We start from the raw sequence: 17,280 nt of genomic DNA on the forward strand, positions 1-17,280 counted from the left end.
TGCACGGCGCAAGGCCGCGGAGTGGAGACGGCTTCTCCCATTTGCCTCCAACCTGGGAAAAAGGGGAACCAGGGTCGGAGGTTTGGAGGGAGGCAGGCGTTCCGATAAACCCGGGTTCTTGCCAAATGTAAGAGGGATTTGGCTTTACTGCCACTTAGCCGGCCGAGAAGGCGCTGCGGAGCCCACCCCCGCCCCGGGCTCGATACTGCGGCGGTGCGCACTGAGCCTGCGCGCGGGGCTTTTCTCGCTGATGCTGCAGATACAGAGCTGAGAGGTTCGGGTGCCAGCAGCGGGAGGGTTAGCGGGAAGGCCGGGTTCCCTGCCCTGGCCTCGGAGGAGGAGCCACCACCCCTGGGGTGATGCTGCTTTCACAGACTGGAAAATACTCGCCAGCTCCCTGACACACACTTACACACACTTCCATCCAACGGGCATCTACGATCCCCTGTAGGGAGAGCTTGGAAATCTCTGCCGCCTCTCCCTACTCATTCCTGTTCCTGCGCCCGCCCAAACAACCGCGCGCTACATCTGCTCGTTGACTTTATTGGTGTTTGTCTTGTTTAAATCATTCTGCCTCGTCACCCAGGTCTCGTAAAGAATACCCACACTGGACAGATTTTATTTTTTCGGCTTTAAATTTTTCTTTAAGGGGAGGCCCTTAAATGTATATGGATACGTCAGGCGAGCTGAAGACTAAGCAAATCCCAGCAGCGGCCCTTTCTCTCTTTCGAGATGGTAAAAATTCTCCCCAAATACCTGCAGTCCGTCTCAGTCCTCTTAATCCTAGCCGGGCCTCTTCGTTTACAGCCACTGAAATAAATGAGTAAATGGCTCAGTTCAAAAACACAACCAGACCTGACATCTGATGAGGCCGGCTGCGGTGGTCGTGAATGAAAATTGGAGAAGCCTTGCTTCGGGAAATAGGGACAGTCAAGGGACACAAAGTCAAAAGGAGAGATGGGAAAGCTGGGGACACTTTGGTACACAAAGTTGCCATTAAAGTTTATTTCCCTTTTATCCAGATAGGTGACGCTACACTTTGCCAGTTACTAAAGGCTGCAGGTTTCTGCTCAGAAAATAATATCGAGGTTTCCAACATGTGTTTATTCCCCAGGCGCGCACACACGGTCTACCCCCGCAAGCAAGCACGACGACAGGAATGTCAAGCATTTAAACAAAGACAGACATCCTTCCCCCTCCACCCACCGCCGCCCCTGCCCCCCGCAACCATCCAAAGTCTGAGCTCCCAAAAAAGGATCTTTCTCCCGCTCTCTGGAGTTTGATGTTCTCTCTTCACTACTGCAGCCCGTCATGGTTTTTCAGAACAGAGTGGCTTTCTGGGCGCTCGTAGGTTCCCCAGGACCCCGATAACCATGTCCTAACTAAGATGCTAAATCGCGAACCGGAGGCACTTTCCGGGGGGAGGAGGACGTCGTCTGAGAGGGAGGGAGAAGGAGAAACCTATCCTGACACCAGCTCCGAAAGCTCTCACGCGTGAACTGGGCATTAGTCAAGGGAGGAGGAAATTTACCAGCCCGAGGGAGGGAAAACAAGTCCCCCAGAGAAGACGGCGGTACTCGCTGGGGAGGGGGACTGGGCTTTGGCTTAAAGAGGACTGGCTGGGATTGGGCACACTTTGAGCGGCTCCTGGAGCTGAGGCTGGGCTTTCCCGAGCGCGGCGGCTGGCTGACGCTCCCTCCCGCCTCCTTACCCCGGGCCCTCCTCCCTCGCTCTCTCCTAGTGTGTAGTTTCGGCGGCTCGGCTGCTACTGCCGCCGCCGCTGCAGCAGCAGCGTCAGGGACAAGCCTGATCCGTGAGCGAGCGAGCACCCAGCAGCAACCACCACTTTGGGCAACTTGCGGGTTTCCTGCTCGCGGGTAGCGAACGGGAGATTCCCACTAGCGGTTCAGTGTCTCTGAGCCGCTGCAGCCCGAGGGGCGGCGGGAGCGCCCGCACCAGACTCTCCCAGACGCGAAAAGGGACGAGACAACTGCGGAATTCACCAGCCGTGCCAGGGCACTTCCGAGGCCACAACCGACTGACACTTTTTCTCCCCTTGGCAAACTGAATTTTTTTTTTTAAGCTACTTGGCAGCTGTCTCTGACTCCACCTCCCCCTCCACCCCCGCCCGAAAGCCTTTGGCTTTTCTTCGGAAATCCAGACAGAATTGGGCATCTTTGTTAATTGCCGTTGGGGACGCCTGGCCGTGCGCTTTCGCCGGCTAACGTCGCCTGTGCTCCGAGCCTGGTTTGCTCACCTTTGAACTGCAAAGGGATCAAGTTCAGCTTGAGTTCCCTGCATTGGGACTAAAAGGAAGGAGAGAGAGCGTGCAAGAGAGCGAGTGGGAGAGGGGGAAAGGGGAAAGAAGAGGAGGGAGGAGAGAGAGGAGGGAGGAGAGAGAAAGGGAGGGAGGGAGGGGAGGGATCGAGAGAGAGCGGGGAGAGAGAGGCTGCAATCTCCTCCCTGAATCGCGCACAGCGCTGCAGATCCCACTGCTCCGACATGCGGGCCGAATGCAGGTGAGAAAAGGCACGGACTCTGCGGCTGCGAACCCAAACTTGGGCACCGCACGGTGCGCACGGCTCAGCCTTCGCCCCCGTGGGCGAAAGGCTGCTGCGGTTTCAGGCGGCTGCTTCGTGACTAATGACCTTGCGCAGAGTTGTTAAGAAAAAAGAGAAACCCGCGCTCTCCGGGGTGAGAAGGGACTGACTCTCTGGGCGTCTCTGAAGATGGCTCGGGCTTCTCTTTGGCGCGCCGGGGGGACCCTGACACTGACCGCTCTGTGACGCGAGTAATCTCCCCTGCACCGTGCCCGAAGCGACGTGCCGGGGGATTTTTCATTCTCGATCTGTTGACTGGCTCCCCCGCTGCATGAGCAGAGTCGGAGTTGAGACTGGCTTGTTGCTGGCCCCAGCGCCTGGTGCAGGAAGCGACTCACGTTTGTCTGGGTGGCCGGAGCCGGAGCAGAGCCTGGGTTTGGAGTGAGTGCCTGGAACGTGAATTGGACTCAACTCGAGTAGCAGCAAAGACCAGCGGGCTGGCAGGCGGGGGAGGCTGCAGGCTCATTCCCCACCTCTTCCCAGCCCCACTGCCCGTCTGCCGGAGCGGTTCTGGCCCCTTCCGACAGAGCGGGGACTAGAGCCGGGGATTCTCCGCCCGCTGCGGGGATGACTCTGGGTGGGGGGGCCGCCGAACCCGCGGCGCGCAGTGTCCCGTGAACTGTGAGTACTGCGACTGAACGGCGGCAGGCGAGCGGGCGATTAGCACCCATTGCATGAATTATGAAACAATAACTTTCGGAAGAAGCAGGAGGAAAAAAAGAAGCATCTATCGCTGCCCTCCCACCCCCATTCCCGGCCAACTCTCCACGCCGCTTTTGCCCCCTCCCTCCCCTCCCTCTCGCTCCTTCCTTTCCGGGAGAGGGGAGAGGACTGGGGGGAGGGCAGGAGGCCGGCCCCGGAGGAGGGGGGAGCCGAGGGGGCTGTGGTTAGAAGGAGCAGTAGCAGCAGCAGCAGGAGAAGATGCTGAGGATGCGGACCGCGGGATGGGCGCGCGGCTGGTGCTTGGGCTGCTGCCTCCTCCTGCCGCTCTCGCTCAGCCTGGCGGCCGCCAAGCAGCTCCTCCGGTACCGGCTGGCCGAGGAGGGCCCCGCCGACGTCCGCATCGGCAACGTGGCTTCAGACCTGGGCATCGTGACCGGATCGGGTGAGGTGACTTTCAGCCTGGAGTCCGGCTCCGAGTACCTGAAGATCGACAACCTCACGGGCGAGCTGAGCACGAGCGAGCGGCGCATCGACCGCGAGAAGCTGCCCCAGTGTCAGATGATCTTCGACGAGAACGAGTGCTTCCTGGACTTCGAGGTGTCGGTGATCGGGCCCTCGCAGAGCTGGGTGGACCTGTTTGAGGGTCGGGTCATCGTGCTTGACATCAACGACAACACGCCCACCTTCCCGTCGCCCGTGCTCACGCTCACGGTGGAGGAGAATCGGCCGGTGGGCACACTTTACCTGCTGCCCACAGCCACCGACCGCGACTTCGGCCGCAACGGCATCGAGCGCTACGAGCTGCTCCAGGAGCCCGGAGGCGGCGGCAGCGGCGGCGAGAGCCGGCGCGCCGGGGCGGCCGACAGCGCCCCCTACCCCGGGGGCGGCGGGAACGGCGCGAGCGGCGGCGGCTCGGGAGGCTCCAAGCGGCGGCTGGACGCACCAGAGGGCGGCGGCGGCACCAACCCCGGCGGCCGCAGCAGCGTGTTCGAGCTGCAGGTGGCGGACACCCCGGACGGCGAGAAGCAGCCTCAGCTGATCGTGAAGGGGGCGCTGGACCGCGAGCAGCGCGACTCCTACGAGCTGACCCTGCGAGTGCGCGACGGCGGCGACCCGCCTCGCTCCTCGCAGGCCATCCTACGGGTCCTCATCACCGACGTGAACGACAACAGCCCCCGCTTCGAGAAGAGCGTGTACGAGGCCGACTTGGCTGAGAACAGCGCCCCGGGGACCCCCATCCTGCAACTGCGCGCAGCCGACTTGGACGTGGGGGTCAACGGGCAGATCGAGTACGTGTTCGGGGCGGCCACCGAGTCGGTGAGGCGGCTGCTGCGCCTTGACGAGACGTCCGGCTGGCTCAGCGTCCTGCACCGGATCGACCGCGAGGAGGTGAACCAGCTGCGCTTCACGGTCATGGCCCGCGACCGCGGGCAGCCCCCCAAGACCGACAAGGCCACCGTGGTCCTTAACATCAAAGACGAGAACGACAACGTGCCGTCCATTGAAATCCGCAAGATTGGGCGCATCCCCCTCAAGGACGGGGTGGCCAACGTGGCCGAGGACGTTCTGGTCGACACCCCCATCGCTCTGGTGCAGGTGTCCGACCGAGACCAAGGCGAGAACGGGGTGGTCACCTGCACCGTGGTGGGCGACGTGCCCTTCCAGCTCAAGCCAGCCAGCGACACCGAGGGCGACCAGAACAAGAAAAAGTACTTCTTGCACACCTCGACCCCTCTGGACTATGAGGCCACCCGGGAGTTCAACGTGGTCATCGTGGCAGTGGACTCAGGCAGCCCCAGCCTCTCGAGCAACAACTCCCTGATTGTCAAGGTGGGAGACACCAACGACAACCCGCCCATGTTCGGCCAGTCGGTGGTGGAGGTTTACTTCCCTGAGAACAACATCCCGGGCGAGAGGGTGGCCACGGTGCTGGCGACAGACGCAGACAGCGGAAAGAACGCCGAGATCGCCTACTCGCTGGACTCCTCTGTGATGGGGATCTTTGCCATCGATCCCGATTCTGGGGACATCCTGGTCAATACCGTGCTGGACCGCGAGCAGACTGACAGGTATGAGTTTAAAGTTAACGCCAAAGACAAAGGCATCCCCGTGCTGCAGGGCAGCACTACGGTGATTGTGCAGGTGGCTGATAAGAATGACAATGACCCTAAGTTTATGCAGGACGTCTTCACCTTTTATGTGAAAGAAAACTTGCAGCCCAACAGCCCTGTGGGGATGGTCACCGTGATGGATGCTGACAAGGGGCGGAATGCAGAGATGAGCCTGTACATAGAGGAGAACAATAACATTTTTTCTATTGAAAATGACACGGGGACCATTTACTCCACAATGTCTTTTGACCGGGAACATCAGACCACATACACTTTCAGAGTCAAGGCTGTGGATGGGGGAGATCCTCCCAGATCTGCCACAGCTACAGTCTCGCTTTTTGTGATGGATGAAAATGACAATGCTCCCACAGTTACCCTTCCCAAAAACATTTCCTACACTTTACTGCCACCTTCGAGTAATGTCAGGACAGTAGTAGCTACAGTGTTGGCAACAGACAGTGATGATGGCATCAATGCAGACCTGAACTACAGCATTGTGGGAGGAAATCCCTTCAAGCTGTTTGAAATTGATCCCACTAGTGGTGTGGTTTCCTTAGTGGGAAAACTCACCCAAAAGCATTATGGCTTGCACAGGTTGGTGGTGCAAGTGAATGACAGTGGGCAGCCTTCCCAGTCCACCACGACTCTGGTGCACGTGTTTGTCAATGAAAGTGTTTCTAATGCAACTGTGATTGACTCCCAGATAGCTAGAAGTTTGCACACCCCACTCACCCAGGATATAGCTGGTGACCCCAGCTATGAAATTAGCAAACAGAGACTCAGTATTGTCATTGGCGTGGTTGCTGGCATTATGACGGTGATTCTAATCATCTTAATTGTAGTGATGGCAAGGTACTGCAGGTCCAAAAATAAAAATGGCTATGAAGCCGGCAAAAAAGATCACGAGGACTTTTTTACACCCCAACAGCATGACAAATCTAAAAAGCCTAAAAAGGACAAGAAAAACAAAAAATCTAAGCAGCCTCTCTACAGCAGCATTGTCACTGTGGAGGCTTCTAAGCCAAATGGACAGAGGTATGATAGTGTCAATGAGAAGCTGTCAGACAGCCCAAGCATGGGGCGATACAGATCCGTTAATGGTGGGCCCGGCAGTCCTGACCTGGCAAGGCATTACAAATCTAGTTCCCCATTGCCTACTGTTCAGCTTCATCCCCAGTCACCAACTGCAGGAAAAAAACACCAGGCCGTACAAGATCTACCACCAGCCAACACATTTGTGGGAGCAGGAGACAACATTTCAATTGGATCAGATCACTGCTCTGAGTACAGCTGTCAAACCAATAACAAGTACAGCAAACAGGTAAGATGTATCCCAAATATATTTAAATATCCCAGGGAAGGCTAATAACTCTGAGACAGATTATCTTCTGTAAAGTTTTGTCTTCTCATTTTTAAAGTTATTAAAATTTTAACAGTAGGAATTTAATGTTAATTTTTGCACCATTAATTTAGCAAAGGCCATCTACAAGAGGTATACCACTGTATTTTGCAAATTAGAATTAAGGTTCACTAAACTACTGAAAGAAGTATTCAGAGTAGGCAGTGTTTGGCAGTTCTCTTTGCACTTGACATCCCTAATACATACTACATTTTTTTGTTTCCAGAATAAATATGTGTGTATTACTTAGATGGTTAGTTTTCACCTGAAATTATTTTCTTCTGTGGCAACTAAGTGGATAATTACATCCAGAGAAAAAGTTTCTAAAGTTACTACTGGTGTCTATGCAAATTGGATACCATAGAAGTTTTAGCTATGTTATTTACAATGCAGGATTTTACAGATAAATAGACGCTGATTCATGCAGATGTAGTACTAAGTCTGAGATATTGAAATACTGACTACTTTGATGAAACTGCTGGTTTAAAAATATTTACTGATATGCAAATGTCATGCAAAACTCCACTTTCAATCTTTTATATCTATAATAATCGATACCTATAACAATTAGTGTTCTATAATGATATGCAATTACCATTGCATTCTTCCTGTTTGGTATTAAAAGTTTGCAAACAAAAATACATTGCATGAGCCATTTATTATTTAAGCCAAGTAATGAAAATATTCATGATTGATGTACTGTGTGCAAGACTATTTTGGTATGTATTATGATATATTGAGAATGTAAAGATTATGTGGAATATTTGACATAATAGTTTCTCAGTGAAATGTAGAAACAGTAAAAAATACAAATATTCTGAGGCGGAACTTAAGCAAATCTGAAATTTATTTTTGAAAGTTTTCCTCGTGTAATATAGCATCCTCAGAAAGTTTACTTTGTATATCTACCAAAGTTTGCCACACAGCAAACGAGCTTTTGGAAAGGACTGTGTCTCATGGTACAGCAACCTCAGCTAATAAAACATTACATATTTCTTACTGTCAGAACCCATCTCAAGAAACACAGTTATGATTGTCAATCTAATTTCTATTAAATATGCTTTGCATGTAGAATGTGGAATCCGAGAAGAATTGAGGCAAAGGAAAATGTTATTTTATAGCCTCATTGAAGATTATAGTTATAGAAAGAGATACGAATTCTTAATTGCTTTCATGATTATTGAAATTAGTATTTTAAATAAATATTTTCTGTATATAGTACTTTACTGTAGCTATTCAGATAAGGAGAAACAGTCTGAATATACTTTTATATCTAATAACAAATGCAATCCAAGAAAACACCAGTTCAAACTACATTTGCATTAAATGGCTTTTGAAAATATGTCGTTTGGTGTATGTGAATTTGAATTATTTATTTATTTTAAACGAACATTTGACATAGTGGAGTGTTTATATCTGTCATATTATTGTGTTACATGGAGTGAGAAGCTGATTTTTGTGTTGTTTTGGTGCTTTTATCAGTGTTGTAAACAAGGAAGATTCTAGCTAAACTGGTAGCACTTTTTACAGATTAAACACCCAAAAATAAATTGAGATTTGTAGACATTTCTCTAGAAAATAGTAACACCTAATGCAAAGGAGTGTGAAGAGATCTGTCTGCAGAATATTTACACCTCGGTTCTTATCCTAATGGTACTTCTGTCCTGTGTCTGGATAGCATTTGCATTCTAAATTGTGTAATCTTATGCTTTTGAATGGACATGTCAAGTGACACTTTTATGGATATTTTATGCAAACACTTCGTATGTTCTGTGCTGTTACTTAAGCTTCATTTGGCTCATCAGATGAGGTTAGCTCTATATTCTTGAATATTTAAAACAGCTAATATCAAGACTGTTGGCATCCTGTTTAAAAGGCAAAGTGATATGCTTATAAATAAACTAATATATGGTGTTAGCCTCTTAACTGAGTAAAGAAGTCCACATTCCAAAAGAGAAAACCCTCAAAGCAATTGGAATGAATCGCACAGTTTGCCAAAAGTGACTTTGGAAAACTTTTCTGTCATTACATATTCAAAAGAAGTATACACTTTTAACCCCAAGTAAATAGCTGACCTAAAATGAAATAAAGGCAGATGAAACACATTCCCCTTAATGTAATTAGTAATAGTAATTGATATATTTCATCTCCTCAATATTGCTGTCAGGGGACAACGGATCCATTTACAAAGTTACATTCTGTTTTGACATCTGACATAAATGGGATCCTTTTTGTTCTGCTTTTTGTTTGTGCCATAAGTAGACAATTTCCTATTTTTATTTTTAAAATATATGACCTTTAATTTTTACAGAACTGTCAAAATATATTTTTTTTGATTAAACCTGATGTTATAAAAGAAAAAAAAGAATTCAGGGTTTCACGGGAATTTCCTTCTGTTGATAAATGGATTTATCTAAGGTAAAACTAGACCGTTGTATTCTTTCAATTCCATACAGCAGGGTCTAATTTAAAAATTGAGATTTCATTTTACATAAAGCCTTCATTTTATTTATAGTTTTCCTGAATTGCCTTATTGCAGTTCTTTATTTGTGAAAAAATTAAAGTGATGTTTCTTAAGAGTGTTCTTATCTTCATGAAAATTAGACATTTTAAAGTGTTGAACCTAAGTCCTGTTGTTTTCATTATAATAGGTTAAACAGCTTTGTAGAAATGAAAGTTTGTAAATAATACTCTCCCTTAACTGCTTACTTTTTGTTTTGTTTACATAGACTTGAGAGCCATTCAAATCAAGCTTCTATAGTTACTCTTTGGCAGACTCTAGGAAATGTGTGTGGTAGAGTTGCTGGAATTATTTCCGAAATTCACACTTTAGAAAAACTCACTGATGACGTAGCCCAAATTTTCATAGTTCATACCTTTGCATTTCAAACAAAAGCCTTTGCTCTCAGCTAAATAATGTGTTTAACTGAGCAAAATGTGGATCATTGACAGCATTATTGAGATTAAGTATCCACCTTTCTGTTTCATTCTTCCTTGGTAAACCTGGTCTTGGTAGTTGTTAAACTTTTGTGAACTAGAAGTACAACTGTGTTTTTCATTCATAACATAAAGGCATATGCATTCTATTTTTCTGTTTATTTTTAAGTCTCCGGTATTTTACTATGTGCTAAGCATTTTTCAATTTTCTTTTAAAATAATGTAATCCCCCCAAAGAGCGATAGTATGAAAAGTACAGTTACTATTTTGCTTATTATTCTTGAATTCTATTGAGCTTATCCTTGATAGGCTGTTATTTAGATAATGCACTTACAAGTAAAAATTTTATTGTATTTAGTAAATGGAAAGTAAGGTAATTTATTTTTGGCAAGAGCTTAGTTTGAATAAACATCCATTTTAAAATCCATTTGCAGCTGATCCTGAAATACAAAAAATTTACATTAACTTCAGTGACAGTTTCACAGTTTGTATTCATAATGTTCTCTTTAATGATCGAATTATGTTCAATATATTCATTGTATACCTAGTGAAAAAATTTGGGAGAAGTTTTTTTTTAATTGCTTCAATTTTGGAAGCAAATGGTTGACTTGCTGTCATCTATTAAGCAATAAGAAAACTAAATGTCAATTCATTTGTGTGTGTGTGTGTGTGTGTATACATACATATATATATATAGAGAGAGAGAGAGAGAGCATATATATATATTCTTTAGTGGAAATGCATCTACATAGTGATGCCAACCATAGCTTCTAGTGCTCATTCTGTAAGCATAATTTTTACAACGTTTTTCTCCTGCCTATAACCAAGGATGTTTTCATAAGGCACAATGAATCTGCATATGGTGAAATTTATGTTACATTTGGCCTGATACCATAGGCAAAAGACTAATAGCTGATGGAAGTTAGGCTGTGTCTTTAGTCATCTAGTAAAGCAACATTATCTGGATCTCTGGATGTCTATGAAATAAGGAAAAGGTCATCCATTGATTTGATCCGCAATGAATTTGCAAATTTGTATAGAAGTCCACACGATTATTTGAATCTTATCCAAAACTTATCCTAAACCAATTAATGACTTAGATGTAAGACCACAAAGTCAGTTTAAATATTTTAATAAACCATCTAGTACAATAAATATGGCAAAATCATTTTTTCTTATCCTTCTGTCTTTGAGTAATTACATATCTCGTATGTTAAAAAGTGTGAACATGGTTTATATCACAAACTCTGTACACACAGAGACATATACACACATATTCGTGTATACCATTTATAGCTGTATTAGTCTTTTATTTAGTCATGATGTTTATAGATTAATATGTGAAAAATATCTGAACTTAAACATACACAATGTTGAAATAAAATATACTATAATCAACAGCTTAATGACTGTACATGAAATCACTAGCATCATCACATTTAGAAAAAAGCTGAATTTCTGTAACTTTCTGTGTGTGTATTTCAATTGCAGTAGAAATCTGTTGAAATTTACTTACTTATTTATGACTATATATTTGGCTATGAAGATTGACATCTTTACAATAGACTATAATTCTGCTTTAGGCTCCAGTTCTTCTGTGTAAAATTATCTGGGAAAATATAATTCAAAATTTACAGAATTTTAAAGAAGTTAATAATTCTTTTCCCTCATGTAGGATTGTAATTGATGACATAGAGTAAAGCATCTTAACATGGTTAAGAACATATATTCTGTTGACAGAATTTTTAATATTAGCAGAACAATGATAACAGACATAAGTTCCTTCCTAGCATTTAGTATATTTCAATAAAAATTCATTTAAATAGAAAAGAATTAAAACATTCTACACATTATGTATGAAACTTTTTATGCATTCTAATTGTGATAATCTTTTACCTTTTCCATCAATAATGATAATTACTTTTGACTTCTGGGCTTGTGTGCATTTTATCAACTTTGCACATACATTTTATTTTAGTAGCATCCTTAACACACAGTCATGCACGAATGTTTTCTCTTAATTTGTTTTCTAGCAAGTTTTTAGAAGAATATGACATTTTGTTAACTTTCAATTGGATTGCTTCCTTGTTAGGCAGTTAGCCAATCTACTGTACTAGATTCTAAATTTGCACAGTGATAAAATATAAATTATTGAATCTATTAATTTTAAAAATAAAATCTGAACTATTTTAAAAACTAAATATCATGTGACAAAGCCATTACTTCAGCACAGCAATCTACTCTATTAAACATTTTAACATCTTTTCTTTCCTGGGAGGATGTGGTGGTGGAGATTATGTAGGAGATTTAGTATAATTATATACGGTGTTTTAAATATATATATAACCAACTTTGTTTAGAATAGTCATGTATAAAGAGTATATAATCGATTTCTAGACTATGGCAAGGTTTCCCATTCATTTATTTACTATGACTCTATAGAAATAGTAAGAGCTGTTCCCATATATCTAGAGTAAGCTTTGCTTTTCTTAGTTTTTTTTAAAAAACCCATAGAATCTTTTCTAAAGCAGTGACTCTTTTGCGGTACATTACACAGTGCTTTATTTAGCATTAGTGTTGTGGGAAAAATCACATTCTAAGAAGAATTGAGCTGAAACCACTAAAACTAATCTTAATTATCACTTCTGGTGAATTAATGTTTTAAAGGCAGAATCAAGGTTTATTTTCAGGAATGTAGTGATGTTTGTATTGAACTCTAATGCTGTGTACAAACAAAAAGCTATTAAAGCTCCCAGGTAGGATTCCTCTGACAAGTTAACTTCCCCCACCCCCCCAAGTGTATTTATTATTTACAAACACAAAATTGGCATTAAAATTTTTCTTAGCTCCTAAATCTCTACTAAAGCTTTCCAATTGGGCATAAGACACTGGGGAAAATTTCTTTATCGATTTTTTTTTTACCTGCATAAATCTTTATTTTCCTTCTTTCAGATGCGTCTACATCCATACATTACTGTGTTTGGCTGAATTCCACTCTAATATGATGCTCCATTATGCACCATACTGTGATGACCTTTCTACTCCGAAACCTGCTGGAGCCTGCCCTTGGCCGTGGGGTGTCAGCCAATCACTGCTTGTTCCACTTGTTGTACATTTTATTTTTGAGTCTTTTTCTTTCTCATATACAGAAAAATAGTATGAAAATAAAATAAATGTATGAAACAGTATTAATGCAGAAATGTGCTACTAATGGATGTCTGAGTCACCAGAAATTCCATTCTCAAAGAGGCGGTTAGCACCTATTAGACTTAACAGTGATGTCTTTTAAAAAATCCAAAAGCATATTGCAACAATAAGTTTGAGACTTTGTGTGAACAAAGGGACATTCAACCTCTTATGTCTTTGTCTTTAATACATTAAATACTGATTTTGAATAAAAATCTAAATTGATCAATATTTTTAAGTGCCATGTAATCACAGGCCTGTCAGATAGTTTTGTTAGAGTGAAGGATAATATCTTTTGCTCATTCTGTGTGTGTATTTTTAAATGCTGTTTTGTGTGTTTGTGTGTGTTTCCATATATGTGTGTGTATATATATATATATATATATATATATATATGCTAGAACTTCGAGCAATATTTATAAAAATATTGTCTGTAAAACAAGTTTGAGAAATTAATTTTTTATATTTATAATGGGCACTGTAATGGATTGATTTTTTTCTTAATCTTGAAATAGTGACCAAGATATTTAGATCATTTTTGAATTTATTTTTTAATTCTTTAAGAAAATTTAGAACTTTTCACTTTCATTTGCTAAAGTCACTGTAGTCACATTCGGAAGGAATGTGTGGCTTTCTGTTCTTTATGGACTACGTTTATCAGAAGTCCATATTTATTAAACATCCTATTTGATGTCAGATAACGTAAACTCAAGCAGCTTCAAAGAGTTCAGCATGTTACATATTATTGAGAGAGCAAGTGACTGAATTTTAGTTGTATAAACAATATTATAGGTAGGTCAGGGAGTCCTCTGGATGGCCCCTCTACCTCTTTATGTTTGTATGTTTATGTCTTTATTTGTTATGTTGCATGTGTTTATGAGCCTAGAAAATAAGTGTTCCATATGTAAAGTCTAATAATTTTGTAATACATTTACCACGCTGTCTGCCCTATTAAAATTTTCCACAAATTTGGGAACTAAGAATGCCAAATTTTTAAGATTTTTTGGTGAATCACTCTCAATATAAAAGCCACATAAGAAAAATAAATAAATAAATATTGGAAGGACATTGGAAGGACATTGGAAGTGATAGGAAATGCACTGTAACCCCTGTGAATCTCTAATGTATACCTGAGGATTTTCATTTTATAAGCTGTGTATTTAATCTTGCAAAAGGGAAATTTGCAGAAACATCACTGCAAGTACAGTAGGATTTCTGTATAAAACTTAATTATCCTCAACCTCTCATTTTGTTTTGAACACAAGGACTAGTGTAAGAAACTGGTGAAAGGAGCCTTACCAATCTCTGCTTCTTGAAAATGCTGTTTTCCTCATTCCAAATAGTAAACGTCACTAGATATTCTTCAAATGTAAATCCCGTAACAAGTCATATCAACTTAAAAACAAATTACAGAAAAATCAAAGTCTAGAATTTTGGGTTAATTTAATGTGCAATCACATAGAAGTGATATTTATGAATACCTTCACAAAGAAGAACATTGTAAGTTAGCATTGTCTAAACAGGTTGCAACACACTCTTGAGGTATGAATCAATTTATTGAGTCTCTACCACAATTAGAAAAGTACAAAATAAAATAGAAAAATTCAGAGTACATCACCCATAGTAAGAGTAAATATTGTCTTGTGCAATTTTTGTTTCAGTTGTGTTTGTGTGGAGGTGTGTGTTTCTGTTCTCAGTTGCTATGTTAATAATATATCTTACTGTGGAAGCAGTCGAAAAGGTTTGAGAACCAGCACTCTAGACTGGGGTAGGAAGTTATGGCTATTTACTATTATGACTGGAAAAACATAGTAAATCAAAGCAAGAAAAAAAATGCTGACACTCTCAAGGATTTTAGTGTACTATTAAGCTGAATCAGAATGATCAACAGCATGCTGATTACAGCAACATTTATCAACAGCAAAAAGCTTTTGAGAAGTCTATTACCATTCCTCTACTATTCTTGTGATTAAAAACAAAAAATCTTTGAACACGTGCCATTGGTTTATTGATCAGATACAGACTCCCAGTCCCCCTTCCCCAGTCCCTTATCATGCCCAGCGCCTCCCCAGCTGTTCCTCACCCAGCTGTTGCTATCAAACTCAGATCTCTAGGTCAGTGAGTCTCCTTTGTAATTACTGGAACTTACCATTTATGGAGGTGCCTGTGGACAATGGACAGGTTTAGACAGAGGAAACCACATATTACCCTGTATAGTTTAGCATGTGGATATTTTATTTTAAACTAGAAGACAATAATTAATTCTCCATTTCAAAATCTGAGAAGGAATATGAGATGCTAGAGACTGGTCTATTTTAGAGTAGTTCATCCTTTGGATAAAGTTTTTTCCTTTATCTATCAGTACCGGTCCTGGTACTAAAAGAAGAAGATAGAGTCTTTGCCCTCATGGAATTAATATATTATAAAGATGACAACAGGGCAGAAAAATGATACTTCATTTCATTTAAAAATTTTATTTTTTTTTTAAGAGACAAGTGTCTCATTATGTTGCCCAGGTTGGATTCGAACCCCTGACCTCAGGGGATCCTTCTGCCTCAGCCTCTGAGTAGCTGGGATTACAGGTGTCCACCACCACATCAGACAGAAAAATGATAGTTTATATTTGTATCATGCTTCTTAAACTTCAAAGCATTGAATACATGTTTGCTTATTTGTACCTCAGAACAAACTGTGAGGAAAAGCACCAGTATACCAAGGTGAGGATACTGAAATAATGAACAGGTTTTTCACGACTCTGATGTAACTAACTTAAAAACCTTATAACGTCTGTGAAAAAAAATTCAGTCATAATTCAAGAGTACTGAAAACATTTGAGGGAAGTTTTGAAATGTATGTTTTGGAATATAGAAGAATTCCTTAAAACAGGTCCAGTTTTTCAAACATTTTGAGTCACAAACTGCACTTCATACTACTAAAAAAACATGCTTGTGGGATTAATTTGGAGATCCAATTATTCGACTGGACTTATGAACTACAGCCACATATGTGATTAAAAAACAAAACCCTCAAGAATTAGGCAAATCACTTTATAACCCTAACTTTATTTTTTAGGTTATCTTAAAAAAAAAACACACAAAAAACCTACCAAAGTCTTTTGGGAGCAATTCCACAGTTGGAAATATCTCTCTGGGAATAATTTTCTATCTGCAACTTTGCAAAACACTTTTCTTTGATGTGCGTGATTTTCTTAATCCATTCATTTTTTAGAAAATGTATTAATTTTCTATCTTTTTTTTTTTTTTTTGAGACATAGTCTGGCTCCGTTGCCCAGGCTGGAGTGCAGCAGCACAGTCACGGCTCACTGCAACCTCTGCCTCCCACGTTCAAGCGATTCTTCTGCCTCAGCCTCCCAAGTAGCTGTGATTACAAGTGCCTGCCACCATGTCTGGCTAATTTTTTGTATTTTTAGTAGAAATGCAGTTTCACCATTTCGGTCAGGCTGGTCTTGAACTCCTGACCTCAAGTGATCCACCCACCTCGGCCTCCCAAAGTGCTGGGATTACAGGCGTGTGCCACTGCGCCTGGCCATGATTTTCTATATCTTTAATACACACTGAAAGGCTTTGGAGTGAAGATACAACAACAACTAGAATAAGTTCCCTGTCTTCATACATAGGACAATGAAAAATAATATATATGAGGCAAGGGAGACATGAAGCTCAGAGGGACTGCCGTCAAGTTTTTTTTGCCGTCACAGTATTTCCAGTGCCCAGTAGAGCGCTGGGCTTAGAGGAGGCACTCATAAATGCTTGTTGAACAAATAAACAAAAGGCCTAGGCTTTGTTGCTAGGTAGCCTGCAGATCCATCCACATTGGATTGTTGGAATATGGGGTGGCTATTTTATATTTGAGAATATCTGAGAATCTCATAGTTGCTATTTTCTGCCCCTGCTGGGTAGGTGTCTCCAAGATGAAAGTCTACCTGCTGTGTTGGCCGGAGTCCCTGCCTTCCTTGTGTGGTGTGTGACCCTTGTTTCGGTAGCACATGGGCAATTCTCTGATCTCCCCGCTTCCTTCTTCTCCTTGGCGGTGTAAGCACGGAAGCCTTAGACAAGCTAAACTCAAGCAAATGTTTGAGGCAAGTAAGAGACGCACTGGTCGTACAGTACGCTTTGACATTTTGAGGGGGTATGAAGAACAATCACAAAAACGTACAGGTTTTTAGCATTTTTCTGAATATTATTATCTGGAGAAGATGTAGATACATGTGCACACAAACACACGCACAAACCTCTGTTTTCGTCAACTGATATATTCCTGCAGATATTATTCCTTCGTTGTGCTAATCCATGCTCACCGATAAACTTTCCATCTTTATTCAGTCAAATGTCAAGCAGCCATGTTTAAAGGTGAGGCGGGGCGT

The 17,280-nt window shown here is 42.7% G+C and overlaps 1 protein-coding gene across 8 annotated transcripts in view; it reads left to right on the top strand.

The window, feature by feature from the left end:
- Positions 1 to 987: 987 nt before the first annotated feature.
- The window catches only part of PCDH7 (protocadherin 7), a 426,915-nt gene continuing 410,622 nt past the window's right edge, over positions 988 to 17,280 (top strand). For 7 of the 8 annotated variants that reach the window (XM_004038521.5, XM_004038522.5, XM_055385509.2 and 4 more), the window contains exon 1: positions 988 to 6,695. In XM_004038521.5, coding sequence (XP_004038569.1) covers positions 3,522 to 6,695 — 3,174 coding nt within the window. In that variant the 5' untranslated portion in view covers positions 988 to 3,521. Of the gene's footprint in view, positions 6,696 to 12,662; positions 13,126 to 17,280 lie in introns of those variants that run through there. The other variant, XM_004038523.5, reaches the window with a different exon arrangement.

Source organism: Gorilla gorilla, chromosome 3, assembly GCF_029281585.2.
Source record: "Gorilla gorilla gorilla isolate KB3781 chromosome 3, NHGRI_mGorGor1-v2.1_pri, whole genome shotgun sequence".
In the NCBI taxonomy this organism is placed as follows: domain Eukaryota; kingdom Metazoa; phylum Chordata; class Mammalia; order Primates; family Hominidae; genus Gorilla; species Gorilla gorilla.